The sequence below is a fragment of the Dermacentor variabilis genome, chromosome 10 (assembly GCF_050947875.1).
Source record: "Dermacentor variabilis isolate Ectoservices chromosome 10, ASM5094787v1, whole genome shotgun sequence".
NCBI lineage: Eukaryota > Metazoa > Arthropoda > Arachnida > Ixodida > Ixodidae > Dermacentor > Dermacentor variabilis.
Genome location: NC_134577.1, coordinates 56,699,259 through 56,716,443, shown reverse-complemented (window position 1 = coordinate 56,716,443; position 17,185 = coordinate 56,699,259). Strand labels below are relative to the sequence as shown.

At 49.2% G+C, this 17,185-nt stretch overlaps 1 protein-coding gene across 1 annotated transcript in view; it reads left to right on the top strand.

The window, feature by feature from the left end:
- Positions 1–17,185, top strand: part of LOC142559549 (uncharacterized) — a 77,396-nt gene that overhangs the window by 29,922 nt on the left and 30,289 nt on the right. Inside the window, exons 2-3 of the mRNA XM_075671129.1 lie at positions 343–440; positions 12,950–13,151. Coding sequence (XP_075527244.1) covers positions 343–440; positions 12,950–13,151 — 300 coding nt within the window. The remainder of the gene's footprint in view (positions 1–342; positions 441–12,949; positions 13,152–17,185) is intronic.

The window sequence follows — 17,185 nt, the reverse complement described above, 5'->3', positions numbered from 1 at the left end:
GCATGCCCAGCTGTGACGCCTTGTCACCTAGGCGCGCGAAATATCAAAGTCTTTTGTCTCATGCACTCCCGAACAAACGAGAACCACGAGAGCAGCACGCATGGTTCCCCACGTACGCACGCAAGAATCGGATGCATGCCTATAAGCAGCGGCCGCGTTTGCCTCACAAACCGTGCGTGTTGCGTTCGGCGCAGGCGCACTTTGCAGGACGTAGCGATCTTGCGTACGCAATGCCGTTACGCACGCAACATACGCTGTACTAAAGCTGTCTATTATTACAAGGCATTGCTTCTTTTATTATGATATGCTTCTGTTCTGATGTATCGTTTCTATTTTGTCCAGGACGACGCGCAATATAAAGACGAGCAGGTGGTGATTGGGCCAAAGAGGTTGTTCCTGGGCTTCACAATCCGCCTTTTCCTCTACAACAAGGACCAATCGTAAGTGCCCGTTAATGTTTCGCACCAGTGGAAGCTCTTGGCGAACCGAGGGACCTTTGAACCAAAGCGAATTGCTTTCTTTGATTTTTACACCGTTTCCCCAATGCCGGCGGGTGGACTGTTTGCTCCGATAGAATAGCGAGAGAGTATAGCGAGGTGTAGAGAAGAGGGCTGTCGCGCTGGTGGAGCCAGCGGGGAGAAATTGGCTCAACGGATAGAATGAATGGAGGCGATGTTCTTGCAGCTCCCTGATTGGTCAAAGAGGCGCCGACGTCACAGGAGAGCTTTAACTCTCTGTGTCGGTGATGCAGTGGCCGTGCATGCTGCTGCGACGACTGGCAGAAGAGGAACAGAAATTGGAAATGCGACGTGGGCTGCGCATCAACGGGATGCAACAATGACCGCCGAGGAAGGAGAAGAAACGTTGCGAAAACAACTTTCGCAAAAAATTCAGGGGATTCAGAAAGCAGTTCGCTTACTCCGACAGTCATCATGGATAGTTTCTGCGTAACATTTACTTCGAATGATCGCTTTCTGTACCAGGTGCCAGATCTTTTCCTCAAATATGATGCCAGATTTGAGAAAAAGTGTTACATCGTAGGCGAAAGAAGCCAACGGCATGCTGTTCGTAGTCGGCTCGTGTTGTTACCCTATTTGTCGGAGTACAGATATAGCGAGCTAACTAGTTATGTTGAGTACTCTACATATCAACAGCGTTGCCTGCAGCTACATCGCCCTCGGAGCTCTTCTACGTGAGCACAGCGCACGCTAAATCTTTCTGGTAAAGCATGAACCACACACAGAGGATGTCTCTTAAAGACCCTCCGTCTTCCGGCGATCACTTGCTAAGCAAACAGTTCTCGTCATAATCTGCCACTATGGTGGTCATGCAGACGTCGAGGAGGAGTAGGTCAACACAAAGCAATCGCGCCGCCTTTGAGATATAGAAAACAACTTTATTGAGCAAAACGATGGCTTTGAGATGCTTAGTAGAAAGGATAATTGGACATGTTGGTGACTGGTAATCGTAAGTGTACAGCGCGAAGGTTACACGTGGACAAGACAAGTGACAAGGGCAAGCGCAGACTGCCAAATGAAGTTCTATTATCAATGCGCCGTATTCATGCGTGTTCTTGTTTCTCGTTTCGTACATGTTTAACCTTCGTGCTGTACATTCACGATTTGAGATGCTCGCGGAAAGAGGAAGCGCGGACACCTTACTCATTGCGCCAGCGATGAGAGGGAGAGATGAACAACACAAGCCGCCATAAGGAATGCCGCTCCCCGAAATTCCCAGTGATGTTACAGAGAAGTCGCTCGTTAAGAAAAGACACACGGAATCTTGAAGGAATGCCGAATTTGTGAGCATTTCAGTGTCCACGTTCACTCAGCGCAATATCATTCGACGTCGGTACCACAACGACCTCGGCCTCGGCTCTTCGGCGAATGGATATGCACCTGGATCTACCAACTAGCCTGCCTCTCCCTGTTAAATATCCTTTGTCCACAGGCCACACTCGAGCGACTGCGATACCACTGTCTTAAGGGAACAAGAATTGCACTGCTTTGAGGATCCGCTTGCGGTCTAAACCAAATTCATAATGGCACTTCGACACACATGCTCCGCTGATGTCAGGAATAGGCCCACCAAGTCATCAGCTTGCGTTACACAGCTTCCGAGATCAGCGCAGTTTTAGAGCGCAGCCCTTAGGCGCCCCTTCCAGTGGCGAGCGTCGGCGTAACCGAGCGAACGAGCACAACGAAGGATGAAAGAGCGAACCCGAAGTGCAGCTGGGGATAAAAGATGCGAGGAGGAAGGCGGAGGAGGAGGGTGTGGTGAAAGCTGGAGAAGAAGTGCGGCGACAATAGCTAGGACATGGCGCCAGAGTAGCGCGTCGTCTGGCAGACCTACGGCGGCAGCTGGTGTGAAACGCGTCCACGCGTCACCAACGCGGCGCCTCTCGCGAGCTCCAGATTAGCGAGAGCCTGCGCGTTTGCAACGTGCTACGCAAGACCGATTGTCCGCGCCAGCCAATATATTGCGAAATGAAAACACGTCTGTCTGTGTCTGTCTGTAACCGTTTTCCCGCTAGGTTAGTCACTGGCTACGTGCAACTTGGCATGTGCCGCTTTTGAGTGAACGTGTTTGACGCCAACTTGGGTCACCAGATGCGTCCCATTCATGTACGTTCCGCTGGATATGTGCCACCGGATAGGTGTACCTCTTCAGTGAGTATATCTTCTGCCAATTTGGGTCACTCCGTATGTGCTACAGGGTATGCGCCACTCCCCAGTGACAACGAAAAGTTCGGCAGAACCCACCTCACGACGAGGGCTGACGTTAACGCATTTGGCATTGAGCAATACAGCGCTACAGTTTGCCACCCCCAAAACGCGTCATGCATGAAGCGTGTAAGCAGCTGGGCTCCTGCCTCGTGCTTCCCGTTGGACACGCTTCCGTCTAACAGCGCTATCATGAAGGACGCGTTTCGAGCCTGCTTAGTTATATCATCTTCATCTTCATTGTCAAATCATGCTACATTTATCTCTATTGCAACACGAAGGCATCTTCTAACGATCTCCATTTACACCTGTCGTGCTAGATGGCTCCAACTTGCGCCTGCAAATTTTCTAATTTCATCACCTAACCTAACTCTTTGCCATCCTGGACTGCGGTTCCCTTTCCAGGGAAACCACTCTATAAAACTAATAGCCTTCTGGTTATCTGGCTTACGCATCACATGGATGGCCAAGCTCCTATCTTTTCTTTTAATGTTAACTTGAATGTCGGCTGTCCCCGTTTTCTTACTTATCCGCATCGCTTTCTTACTGTCTGTTAACGTTACGTTAAACATTTTGCGTTCCATGACTCTCTGCGTAGTCCTATAACTTGTTTTCAAGCTCCCTTTTTAAACACCAAGTTTTTGCCTCATATGTTAGCAAGGGTAGAACGCAATGATTGCATGCACTTTTCTTTTCAATGACAGTGGTAAGCTCCCAGTCATGATGTTGCAATGCCTGCCGTACGCACTCTAAGTCATTTTTATTCTTCTATCACGGTCCCCTTTAAGATATAGACCTAGATAAACGTACTCTGGCACAGACTGAGGCCGGCTGACGGTCATGGATTCTTCTTTACTTGCGAGGCTATTGCTTGCACAATACTTTTGTCTCCTGCATATTGCGCGGAATCAGGGTGGAAAAATAGACAACGTGTCTGAACGAGGCTGCCGCGGCCGACGATTTTTCCGGTCGCGGTTCAACTCTCACTCGGCAGACGGCGTGGGTGATTGGGGGGGGGGGAAACAAGAACAATGAAGGGGAAGAGAAATGTAGCCATAATGGAAGCACAGAGCGCTATGGGGATACAATAGCTACGAGGTGCTCCGAGGTATGTGGAAAGGTGTAATGGTTCCACGACTTACTTTTGGAAATGCGGTTGTTTGCTTAAATCAGGGGTACAATCAGGACCCGACGGGAATCAAGGGTCAGTGGGTCGCCTCGCATTGGGTGGTCACGAGAAGACTACAAATGAAGCTGTGCAGGCTGAAATGGGCTGGAGTAGTCTTGAAGTGAGGGAAGCTCGCAGTAAAATTCAGTATGAAGAACGACTGAGAAATATGGAAGAAAGTAAATTGGCTGGGAGTGTGTTGAGGTATCTGTACAGGAAAAACATTGATCCACAGGGGGGAAAAGAACTAGAAAGCTTACCAGCAAGAATGCGGCCTCTAGAGGGGTCAAAACAGCTACAGAGAACGTCCAGAGGAAAGTCGGAGACGCTGAAATAATCTCATGGGTGGCGGCAATGGAAAAGAAACCTGCCATGAGTAATTACTTAAGAGGAAAGAACGAAATCAGGAAAGAAACAATTTACGATAACTCAAAGGGAAGCTCATTACTTTTCGAGGTGAGATCAGGATGCCCTAGAACACGCACCTATAAAGCGAGATATAAGAAGGAAGAATAAGCATGTGCTTGCTGCAGTAAAGCCAGGCAAACCATGGAGCATGTTTCATTAGAATGTGAAGACATCTGCCGAGAAGTCGATTTAGGCACCACTGGCCTCCTTGAAGCGCTTGGGTTCAGCGAAAGCAGGGGCAAAGTGAACATGTCCGCTACAGAGATTAGTGTGAAACGATTGGAAGATTGGTGGAAGAAAAGTAGAGAAACGACAGAAAACGGAGACGTACAAAAGCAAAGTTCGCAATTGGGGTTCAGAAAATGAGGTTGTAAGAGTTCGTAGGTTTTTTTTTCTTTTTTTCTTTTTTCTCTTTTTTAACTTCAGTCGGACTTTAGGCAGTATAATAGCAAGAGCTTGGTGGCGCAACCCTCCGCCCCGTTCCAAAGGGGATGCTCATAACATCCATCCATTCACCCATCCATCGTGAACTAAAGCAGCAGGCCCACCGCGCTGGGCTCCTCGAACATGCGGGCGAATAAAGGTACCGTTAGGCAATTGTGTCGTATATGTTCGTGCACTAGTCTAAGCGCCTGGCGAGCCTTTCGGAAGTGAGGTTAGGTATATATCCTCTTGAATACCTAATCTTAGTATTGCTAGCGACTCCTAAACATGCTTCGTAACTCGTGAAAATCCACTGTAGAGCCTATTCATCACTGGGGATGGATGGAAAAACTTTAATAAGGTCATTAGGTCGCGCCAGTTTCCTATCCCGAAACGGGTCCCTCCCACGTTGCAGCCCAAAAGGCCCAGCCTTTCGGCCGCCTCGCGATCCCCTTGGACTGCCCATAGCTGTTCTAATGTGAGACTGCGTAGAGCTGCGTCCCACCGTTCTTCAGTGTTGTCTTTGCCACTGCGTAACATGGAGCAACGCCAGAGCATAACCCTAAGATCTATGGTTTCATTACATTTATCGCATGTTTTGCGTGTAGAGAACAGCGGATAGGTATTTTTTAATTAAAGCGGGTTCGGATAGGTTCTTGTTTGCAGGAGCCTTGGCGTAATGGCCTGAGCTCTATTTGGTTTACTGTGCGGAGGGGGGAAGACCGTGCGTCATGGGTAGAAGCCGTTAGCTAGCTCGTTCTACGTGAGGAGGTGGTTTCTGCAGTTTGAAAACTCAGTGCCTTCTTTCCTTGTCCCTGCACGGTTGGCAAGTCCTCGTGCAGCAGTGTGGGCAGATTCGTTGAGGTTCGGGGAGCTCCGGTGATTTCTCCCATATGAGCAGGAAACCAGACGATCGCGCGGGGCTTGACGGCCTTTCTGCCGAGAATTGCCAGGGCCTGTCGAGAGATGACTCCTTTGGCAACTGCTCGGACGGCTGCTCTAGAATCACAGTGGATCCTTGGTGTGTTTGGGTCTAAAAGTACCAATGCCATGTCTACCTTTTCTGTAGTTTCTGTTCGTGTAGTGTACGGGGAAACCGAGTTCACGGCTTCAGCTTTGCGGTTCAGAAGGATCGCTGTGAAGGCTTGTCACTGGACATGGAAGCCGTGTTGACAGGCGAGCAACGCGGCTAGCAGATGACAGAAAATGATGACCGCACAACACTGAAGCACCCCTTCCGGCAAAAGGAGGAAGGCCGAATAGTGTTGTAGTCAGTTCGCTATGCAGGCAGACGGTGCAGTTGACAGACCTGTTTATTCTTTTACTGTGTGCACAATTAGCGTAGTTGTCTTTGTAGATATTTCGCAAGATATTCATGTATGCCTCTTGTACTCCTTGATTGCTCAATACCTAGGACTGCCGCTATATGTGCTGAATAAATGCCGTTTAGTAATTTACGAGAGCCGTACATCGAGTTTTATTACCGTCTGCAGATTTTTCAAGTACCTGCTATATAACATGGTCGTGATCCTTTGTAATATATTCCTTCCGGAATCCGGCCTGCTCTCTTGGTCGATTGAAATCAAGTGTCATGATTCGATTGGAAATTATCTGCGTGACTTTGCACAAAATACTGAAAGCAAGCTAGTGGGCCTATAATTGAATTACTTGATGTCTGTCTTCGTATGGATTAGTATTTTGGCATTCTTCCAGCTATCCGCACACTTCCAGCCACCGAGTATACTCAATGCCACACGACATGAACTGGAAAGCCCGCGGCCCGTTATATGTAGGGGTCGCTTGCCTTTCAAGTATATTATCCCCTCCATCTTTCATTAGATCGACTGTTATTACGTCTTCTCCTGCCGCTTTTCTGCGGTACATGTAGTGGAAGGCCCTTCTAAATTCATCTGTAGTAATGAAAGGAGCTTCTTTATCCATTACCTGCACCGAAACCGCGTCCTGAGGCACCGGTTTCCGCGTGCACCTGGACCTGCAGAAGTGCATGCCAGGTTTAAAGCCAATTGAATATAAATGAATAGGGGTTTTTAATTAATACCCAAAGCGCAAGTTTTTGTGTAAAAAGCCAATTTCAAAAATAAAAAGTGTGGGCATAGGTAACGCGTTCGTGTGCCAAGGCGTCTCAGCGAGCTCGGACAGCTACGACTCGTCGGACGATGACTTGCAGGTCGTGATGAGTAGATCAGCGCAAAGAAGACTACTGCTGGCATCTTCGGCGTTCAGTTCTTCTACCGTGAAGAATGCACTGCTGCGCTGGCCGCACACTGTGCTCTTTATGCCCGCGGACCCGGCGACCAATTTGCTGCTACTGAACAGGCACGTCCTCTCTTCGTTACTCGAGAGAATCGCACCAAATGAGATTAAAGACATGGGAATAAACTCCCGGAAAAATGTCGTGGCAGTTGATGTCTTGCTTCGCAGCGCCCTACGGGACCTACGTAATATAACTGAAATAGACAATGTAAAGGTGCGATCAATGATCCCTACAGGCGGCGATCGTACTGCGGGAGTAATTTATGACGTCGACGTTGCCATCCCTAATCACGACTTGCCAATACAGTTAATGCCAACGATAGAAGGTATTTTCATTACAAGGATTTTCAGACTGGGAAACACCCGTTGTGCGAAGATTTTGTTTGAAGAAGACAGCCTTCCTTCCCACGTCAAAGTAGGTCATCTCCGCCATCCGGTACGGCCATTCGTACCGAAGCCTCTCCAGTGCTTCAAGTTTTGCAAGATTGGCCACGTAAAGGGTGTCTGCGTGAACAACGTCGCGTGCCTGCAGTGCTCTGAGTCCCATTCAGAAGACGCCTGCAGCACACATGTTCTAAGGTGCCCTAACTGCAGTGGTCCTCACAAGGTCTCATCAAAGGATTGCCTGTGGGGGCGGAAGGAATTCGGGATCCTAAAACGAATGGCACGGGACAATTCAACGCACCGAGAGGCTGCTGCCGCTGTTCGGCGGCGTCGGCATCGACACCAAAAACGCTCACGAAATTCCTCAACTGCAGATAGGGATACGCCAGCTACCGTCAGAAGGTCTGTCGCATCCCTGCACAGCGCCCCGAAGTCAGATACAAGGAAAGCAAACAAAGCGGAGAGGCTCGCCCGTCCTGAAGAATGGCCTGAGCTGCCGAGGGCACTACTCCCTGATAAGTTACCTCAAACCGCACCCACTTCGACGGCTTCGGCAACTGTTGAAGCGACGCTGGCTGACGACCTCCAGCTCATCAACATCCTGCGGTCGCTCATGAATGCCATTCGCGTTATACTTACCAACATGAAATCTTCGTCTGCGCAAAGCGCGCTACAGGTGCTGGACACTGTGAGTAGAGTACTTGCAGCTCTTGGTTAAAATCATGGCTCTCTAAAAGCCGTCTTTTCGTGACGAAGTCCGCAACGCGTCCATATTTCAGCGGAACGCCAAAGGACTTAAGTCACGCATGTCGGACTTTCCACAGTTTGCGTTCGCAAATAAGTTCTCAGCCTGCGAGCCCACATCAGATAACATCAGACAGTCCGGGTATGAGTGTTTCAAGTCCGCTACCCAAAGAGAATGCAGCAAGATCATCGTATTCATACGAAGAGATCTTACGTTTGTCCGTCATCCAGTGTCACCTGACCAAGAAAATAAGTACGTATGCCTGACAGTGAAAAAAGGCAAGCTCACTTTCACATTAGTTGCAGCCTACATATCGCCCTCAAGTCGTCTGGACTGCGAGTGGGTACGGGGAATCACGACAGCGCCTCCGCAGCATTTGATGATTACTGGAGATTTTAATGCCCACCACCATCTCTAGGGAAGTTCTAACATAAACTCGAGAGGCAGAAGACCAGTGTCATTTGCCTCCGAACAAGAACAGTGCTTGTTAAATGACAAAAGCGCCCCCTTTCTGCGTGGAACTGCCTACTCTAGCTGCCTCGACCTCACCTTTGACTCACGCTCCTTCGCTAGAAAGGTCAGGTGGTTTCTGGATATTCAAACGCCGGGAGTGACCACCTATCCACTTAACTTAGGATTGAAGGGTTGACGAACTCCAAGTTGGCCAACGCCACACAATGTATCGAATAGCCAATGTTCGTCAATTGTCGGAGACGGCTCTCGTCATGACTTGTCCTTTAGCCTTGAGGACATCATAAAGGGTGCCCTAGAGGCTGCCAAGCATACGCTTCCGAGAACGTATACAGCACCGATTACGACATCGAGCTAGAGAAGCTTCGTGTAATTCGTCGCCGTGCAGAGAGAAGATACAGGCGTGCGAAGTCTGTACATGACTTGAGGTTGGCCAGAAGAACTCAAAAGAAAATTCAGCGCCGCATGGACAAACTCGTATCGCAAAGATGGAAGTCATTCTGCGAGTCTTAGGATCCGCGGAAACTTTTGTCTCACATATGGAGAACTGTTCGTGGTCTCCGGGGAACCCATCAGCAGCGCCACCCTATTAAGTCTCTGGCACTTCACTAACAATGCAGCGAGATTGACGTTGCGGAAGCTTTCTCCAGGAGGATTGCTGGCGAAACTAGTCCCGCTGGAACATCGACGCTCCACCACTCACCGATTTCACGCGACTCCCGCATGGACCGTCCTTTCTCCATGAAGGAACTCGAAGCTGCACTGGCCTTGTGCAAGCGTTGATCTTCACCAGGACCCGACGGTATAACCTACCGTGCCCTATGTAATCTTGGCGAAGAGGCTCGGAAGGTGCTCCTGCTCTTGTTCAACCTTGGTCACGTACAGCGCATACATAGACGAGGGACAAAAAAAGGACGACGAAGACAAGCGCTGACTTCCAACTGATTTTTATTTTGAGAAACAAACATATATATAATGTGACACCAAGACAAAAGCGCCCCCTACAAAGCATCAACCCGACATGAGTATGCATTCAAAATTCATGACCTACAATGAACGAGAGCGCATGTGCGACCTCAGAAAAACCAGTTCTTTGTCTGTTAATGAAATTGATGGCTTGCTAACTGAGTCACCACCGCCAATCGCTGCTGCTTCAATGATCAGTCTGGTGCATTCATTAGAATGCCTAGCTAAGATAGCGGTTTCTTCAAAAAGCGGGATACAGCCGCATTGTGCGCAATGAACACCTAGAAACCCTTCCCGCCCTTTGCGCACTTTATTGCTGTGTTTTTGTAACCTAACGTTAAGGCATCTACTTGTCTGCCCTACATAAGACCGACCGCATTCCACACGTATTTTATACAAACCCCCTTTCGAACAAACTGTATACTATTTTCTATCATTATTATTGCAAATCCTACGTTCCTAAGCAACCGGATTGGTTCTGACACAAAGCTGGGCAAGTTTTTTTGGAGCAGAGAATACAACGTCGATACCTGCTCGTCGCCCGGTTTCCTTAAGTTTGTGGGAGATTCCTTGAATGTACGGGATAACAGCTGTTTTCTTCGAACATGTACCTGAGGGTCAAAGCTGTAAGAATCGGCGTTAAACTTACTACGCAAGTTCTCCAAGACTGAGACAAGAAGGTTTCTCGGGTACCCTGCCGCCCTCAACCGAGCTACCTGCGAACTGAAACTAGGTTCTATCAAATGATAACAGGATTTCGTTAGTGCATTATGCAAACAAGCCTGAACGATACCTCTGTTCATCGTAGTAGCATCGTAGTAGCTCTTCATCGACTCAGTAGCGCACACCGGCGTCAAAGAGTTTATTTGAAGGGCGGCACATACACACTAGCACATACCGAGTGCCCCAAGGCAGCCTCAAACGGTTCGCTGAGGAGCGGAATGACCCAGTAGCACATACCGAGCGACCGAAGTTGGCGTCAAAAAGTTTAATTGAAACGCGGCACATACACAGTAGCACATACCGAGTGCCCCAAGGTAGCCTCAAACGGTTCGCTGAAGAGTGGCACTCATCCAGTAGCCTATACCGAGAGACCGAAGTCGGCGTGAAAGAATATTTGAAGTGCAGCACATACCCAGTAGCACATACCGAGTGCCCCAAGGTAGCCTCAAACGGTTCGCTGAAGAGAAGCAGGACCCAGTAGCGCATACCCAGTGACCGAAGTTGGCGTCAGAAAGCTTAATTGAAGCGCGGCACCAACCCCGTAGCACATACTGAGTGCCCCAAGGTAGCCTCAAACGGTTCGCTGAAGAGCTGGATGACCCAGTAGTACATAACGAGTGACCGAAGTTGGCGTCAAACATATTAAGTGAAGCGCGGCACATACCCTGTAATACATAGCGAGTGACCGAAGTTGGCGTCAAACATATTAATTCAAGCGCGGCACATACCCTGTAACACATTGCGAGCTACCGAAGTTGGCGGCAAAAAGCTTGATTGAAGCGTGGCACATAGCCAGTAGCACATACCGAGTGCCCCAAGGTAGCCTCAAACGGTTCGCTGAAGAGCGGCACGACCCACTAGCACATATCGAGTGACCGAATTAGGCGTCAAAGAGTTTAATTGAAGTGCAGGACATACCGAATGTCCTAAGGTAGCCTCAAACGGTTCGCCGAAGAGCGGCACGACCCAGTAGCACATATCGAGTGACCAAAGTTCGCATCAGAAAGCTTAATTGAAGCGCGGCACCTACCCCGTAGCACATACTGAGTGCCCCAAGGTAGCCTCAAACGGTTCGCTGAAGAGCTGGATGACCCAGTAGTACATAACGAGTGACGGAAGTTGGCGTCAAACAGTTTAATTGAAGCGCGGCACATACCCTGTAATACATACCGAATGCCCCAAGGTAGCCTCATATGGTTCGCTAAAGAGCGGCACGACCCAGTACCACATACCGAGTGACCGAAGTTGGCGTCAAAAAGTTTAATTGAAGCGTGGCACATAGCCAGTAGCACATACCGAGTGCCCCAGGGTAGCCTCAAACGGTTCGCTGAAGAGCGGCACGACCCATCAGCACATACCGAGTGACCGAAGTTGGCTTCAAAAAGTTTAATTGAAGCGCGGCACATACCCAGTAGAACATACTGAGTGCCCCAAGGTAGCCTCAAACGGTTCGCCGAAGAGCGGCACGACCCCGTAGTACATAACGAGTGACCGAAGTTGGCGTCAAACAGTTTAATTGAAGCGCGGCACATATCCTGTAACACATACCGAGTGCCCCAAGGTAGCCTCAAACGGTTCGCTGAAGAGCGGCACGATCCAGTAGCCCATACCGAGAGGCCGAAGTCGACGTGAAAGGGTTTAATTGAAGCGCGGCAAATACGGAGTTGCACATACCGAGTGCCCCATGGTAGCCTCAACGATGTTCATTCGAGAGTGGCACATGCCCACTAACAAAAACCAAGCGCCCCAAGTTATGCTCCAAGCAGTTAACTGAAGAGTGGCACATAAAGAGCCACCCAAGTTGGCGCCAAGTAGGTTTATAGAAGAGGAGCACATAGCGAGCGGCATATAACCAGTGCCCCGAGCTAGCGGTAGAATTTCATTGAAGACCGACATATAGTCAGTTGCCTACGCCCAGTCACCCAAGTTCGTTTGTGTGTGTGCGTGTGTGTGCGCGTGTGTGTGAAAGACGACTATTGAAGAGCAGCACACACATAATGTCACATGTTCACAACCCAAGTTGGCTTGATGGGTGGTTTCGAACCCGGTTCTCTTAGCGCAGCAGCCCGATGCTCTACCCATCAGACCAGGGACTACCCAGGGTGCTAGGCTGCCGGGAAATCGGTTAGAGACATACATGGTGAAATAGAACACGCATGAAAATTCAGCGTGAACACATCTTTACGCACACGCCAATGTCATACTTCGTGGCAGCGCCGCTAAGTTGCACAACGTGCCTAGTGAGAAGCGCGAGACAGGAGCCCCCAGCAGCGTTTTGGAGGTGGCACTACGGTATGTCGCCACACTACTTCAATGAGAGTGGGTGGACATTCATCATGAGTTGGGTTTCTCCCGATTCTTATGGTAATTAACTTCTTACCATGAAATAACGCAGATAGATTATTGTTTCTGAAATTAACAGCTCAAGACCAACAAGTGCGAAGGAGAAGAAGAACATGACCTTGTCGGTTTAGCGCTGTTAATTTCCGAAACGTGAATCACCACCGACTCGCCGAAGTTTCTCTTCTAACACGCATATAGAGGTTTGAACATATACTGTATGTGTTCCTGTTACAGCGACATAACCAAACTAAAGAAATTTAATCTTAATTTGTGCATCTTTTATTGTCTCTATATCTTTCGCTTTCTTTCTTTCTTCCTCAGAGGCTATGCAAAATTAGCGACAGAGTGGAAGAGTTCCGTTGGCCAGACATGGCATCTTGTGACCGAATTTCGAGACAAAAGCGTATGGTACTCGGGAAGAAAACGTTTCACAATAAAGGACGATAAACAATCTGTTGGTACGCTGCCGGACGACTCCGTCTACGCGCTTTGCATCAGAGTTCTAACGAAGAAAGAGTTTCAGGTGAGAGTTCTCTTGCTACTGTTAATATGGAAACAGGTGGCGTTTTAACAATGAGTGAGTTTCCGTTTTCAAATTGTTTTGAGTGTGCGAAAAGTGCCTTAGAACAAAAAATGACTACATGCTTAGTTACATCGTGTTTCTTCTGTGCGAGTTCAAGTATTTTAAAGCGAAGCCGTCAATACCACTACAAGGCTCAGAAACGTTATATGCTGGTTATCACATATTTCCGAAAAAATATCAGTCGCAGTGTTAACATTTTCGCGGGAATACGGGAAAGAATAAAGGTGGTATGTTGCCAACGTTGCAGAGTGGTTTATTTGCGGGTTGAACAATAAATGAAAAAAGAGAACTGCAGACTTGTGCGACCTTCCAGAATCATAACCCAATTTCCAGCAGAGCTGTTTTTGTGGAGCTCTTGCAATAACAATTTCAGTAGCTCTAGTGTGGAATTCCAAATACGGTATTGCAGTGGGCGACTGGTTCCGTGAGCGAGCATCCCTCTTAGGTGCAAAGAGACGCCCCACATGAGCAATTGTAGCACAAGCTCTGCCACGAGAGCAAGAAGACGCTCGCGTGCACCATGCAACCGGATATACAGCTTACCCAGCGTCATTTGCGCGTCACCTCGTCTCTGTCTGCACTCGCCTGCGCCGGCGTCTACGCGATGCACAGAGTAGCGCGCACTACACTACTGGAACCTAGAGAGAAGCGACGGCACAGTCACCAAGCAGCAATGGAAGATTCATTTTTAAAAAAACTTGGTGCCCTTCATTCTGTGAAGAAGGGTGACCAGCGAAGTGGGCCAGTATGTGGGCCCCTTAATGGCGAACTGCACATTAGCCGCATGTCGGCCAGGCATTGCACTATCTTCGCGATCGGCTTACGTGTGGAGAGTGCTTAACGCCTGCTTCACCTCCGCCACGGGTCGGCCCGGCAACGCACTGTCTTCGTGACCGGCCTACGGGCTTAACGCCTTCTTCACCTCAGCCGCGGTGTTGCCGGCTTTGCACTATCTTGGTCATCGGCCCACATATGGGGAGTGCTTAACGTCTGCTTCAACTCTGCCGCGGGTCGGCCCGGCATTGCAATAACTGCGGGTTCGGCCAACGTATGGGGAGTGCTTAACGCCTTCTTGACCTCAGCCGCGGTCTCGCCGGCAACGCAATATCTTCAGGATCGGCCCACGTATGGGGAGTGCTTAACGCCTTCTTCACCTCAGCCGCGGTCCTGCCGGCATGGCACTATCTTGGTGATCGGCCCACGTATGGGGAGTGCTTAACGCCTGCTTCACCTCTGCCGCGGGTTGGCCCGGCATTGTAGTATATTCGGGATAGGCCCACGTATGGGGAGTGCTTAACACCTGCTTCACCTCCGCCTCGGGTCGGGCCGGCATCGCACGATCTTCGGTATCGGCCCACGTATGGGTAGTGCTTAACCCCTACTTCATCTCCACCGCGGGCTGCGCCATTATTGCACTATCTCCGGGATCGGCCCACGTATGGGGAGTTTTTCTGCTTACGACACTACAATTTCCTTGGATGGTAAAGGTATACAGCTTCGCTGTAAAAGGCAGGGTACGAGCATAGAGTTTCTTACTGTATTACCTAGAGGGAAATCTGGCGCTGCTGCACTGTGGTATGCATGGGAGTGCCAGTATATTGTGACTTCGCGTTGGCATCGTTCTCGGAGAGACACAAGAATTCGAACACACGCCTGACAAGCACCGTTCCACCTTTCAGGATGTTCATTCCAACTAAATCAGCATGCAAGAAGCTGTTGTAACGTTATTTTTACACAGAAACATGCTTTATTTAAATATGAGAACGTGTTATTGCATGTGCCATTATGTGAAACGTAAAAAGTATCAGCGGCCCACTGAAGTTGGAGGACAGAGGCAAGATTCGCGCTCGGTTTGGGAACGTTTGTCGCCTGATCTTGCTTTTCTTGGCTTGGTTATGAATTTTAGGTGAGCAAACGTCACTGGAAGATGTAATACGCGTGAGTGAGAACATTTTATGAAGATTTTACTTCGAGAAAGCGTTTTTTATAGCCATATCCACGTTTTAGACGAAGCCTCTTGCAACACCAGCCAACATGAGCCTCGCAGACCGCATATACCGTCATTCCCATGAAAACACAGCGCCCCTTCGGAAACTCCCATAGACGGTGGTGTCAGATTTCCATCTTGGTGTTATAGTGAGAAACTATATGGACACGAGCAAGCGCACCAAAAGAAAAAAACGGAAAAGAACTTGGATGACGCTTATGCTTGGCTTTTAATAGTGGAACGCGATACCATTCAAAGATCACTGATTCATTCTCACGCTTCCCGGCAACTGCAGCTCATTTAACCGTAATATTTACCTGGAAATGCTGGTGGCGAAAGCTATGTACGAAGGCGAGCTTTTAGCTTTTCATTTTCTCCTCCTTCGCTCCCTGTGCCGGTGCTGCGCATGCGCGGAGACGAGCGCCATCTGGTTGCTGTTAAAAGGAATCAAGGGGGCGCGCCCTCCATGAATGGTTGAAACGCTGAAAAAGGTATTTGTGCTCGAGTTTTCGCGTAACAAAAATTGTTTTCTGGTACATTAAATGACAGTACGGCAATATCATGTATGTAGGTTGTAAGCCACGCTTTGCGATTTTTGTGACGCATTTAACTTCCAGAAATTCATTTATTTCAGTGACGCCTTTGCATGACGCGGAGGGCCTGCGTTGTTCGGCATGCGTGTTTCGGGAGAATTTTTTTGCTGACGGACAACACCGATGACACTGGATTTTCGGCGATGCGAGACCCTCAACGCTATCGCGTTAAAAGCGTGCGGAAAATAAAAGTATAGAGAAAAAGGTTTTACAATATTGCTGACTTCCGCGTTGTGTCTAGGCATATACGGCTGTCAGCGTCTGTGAAGTAAAGGAAACACTATGGAAAGTAACATGTAGAGGGACATTTGAACATACGAATTACTGAAAGCCTAATGAAATGCATAGGAATAGGGAGAATGATGTGCCCAGAGGTGGATGAGAGACGAGGCGAATGGGACACATATGATGAGGACACCGTCGTGCACAGTGTTGAGTGCCGATATTCTAGGAAAACAGAGGGCACTGTCGAACTTGAACGTCTGTACGAAGGGAAACCCTTCCTCACTCCAGCAGAAAGCACTGCTGGCAAGGCGGGGACGAGACTTCGCAGAACATGTGCGCGGGGAGTGACGGCATACTCCAGGGCCGGTGCTATTCCTCCACAGTTGCTTGTTGCCACGGTTGCGCTTCAGCCACTGTAGTTACGTTATGTCTCTAGTAGCTGTAGCCCAGTAGGCTGCATTGCAACAACGCTCGATTGCGCGACCCTTCTCGAGGTGGATATAACAAAACCGACGCCAGCAGTTAGCCTCCTGATATCATCAATGATGAGCGGGGCCAGTCCCACCTATTGCGATGAGCAATGTTTGGTACTCCTGTATGGATCACGGCGAATACCTTGTACCATAGCCTCCTAGGATGCCAAGCTGGTACTTAACAGTCCGCTCTCTTCAAACCGCCGCATCCTTAAAGATCACACGTAGCTGCACAGCGAGTGGCAGGGAACGACGTCCTAGACGTAAACGACTACTCTTGTTTGCACAGCGGGAAGGCAATCAGGATTTCGAAGGCTTGCTGGTAAGCGGTGGCTTCAACGTCGCAGTCCAATTCAACCTTGCACTGTTCGAACTTGAGCTTTCACGTCGAGAGCTGTCGCGCGTTTAAGCAGCCAGACCAAACGCGTACGGCGTCATAAAGTGGCGTCCATTGCAACCGTCGATAATGACGTAAACAGAGGCCAAGAGGCACGCTGGCAAGAACCAGGAAATACTTTGGCCAAGAGTGCCGGCCCACTACACCGATTTCAAAAGAGCAATTTTGCTTGCTCCACGGAGTGATCTCGCTTCGACGAGTGCTCTTAAACTGCCATTGGAACGCTCGTGTGTTGCTCCAGATCTGCCATCGAAGCAGTCTCGGTCCTAAGAGAGCAGAGAATATTTCGCCGGAAGTGC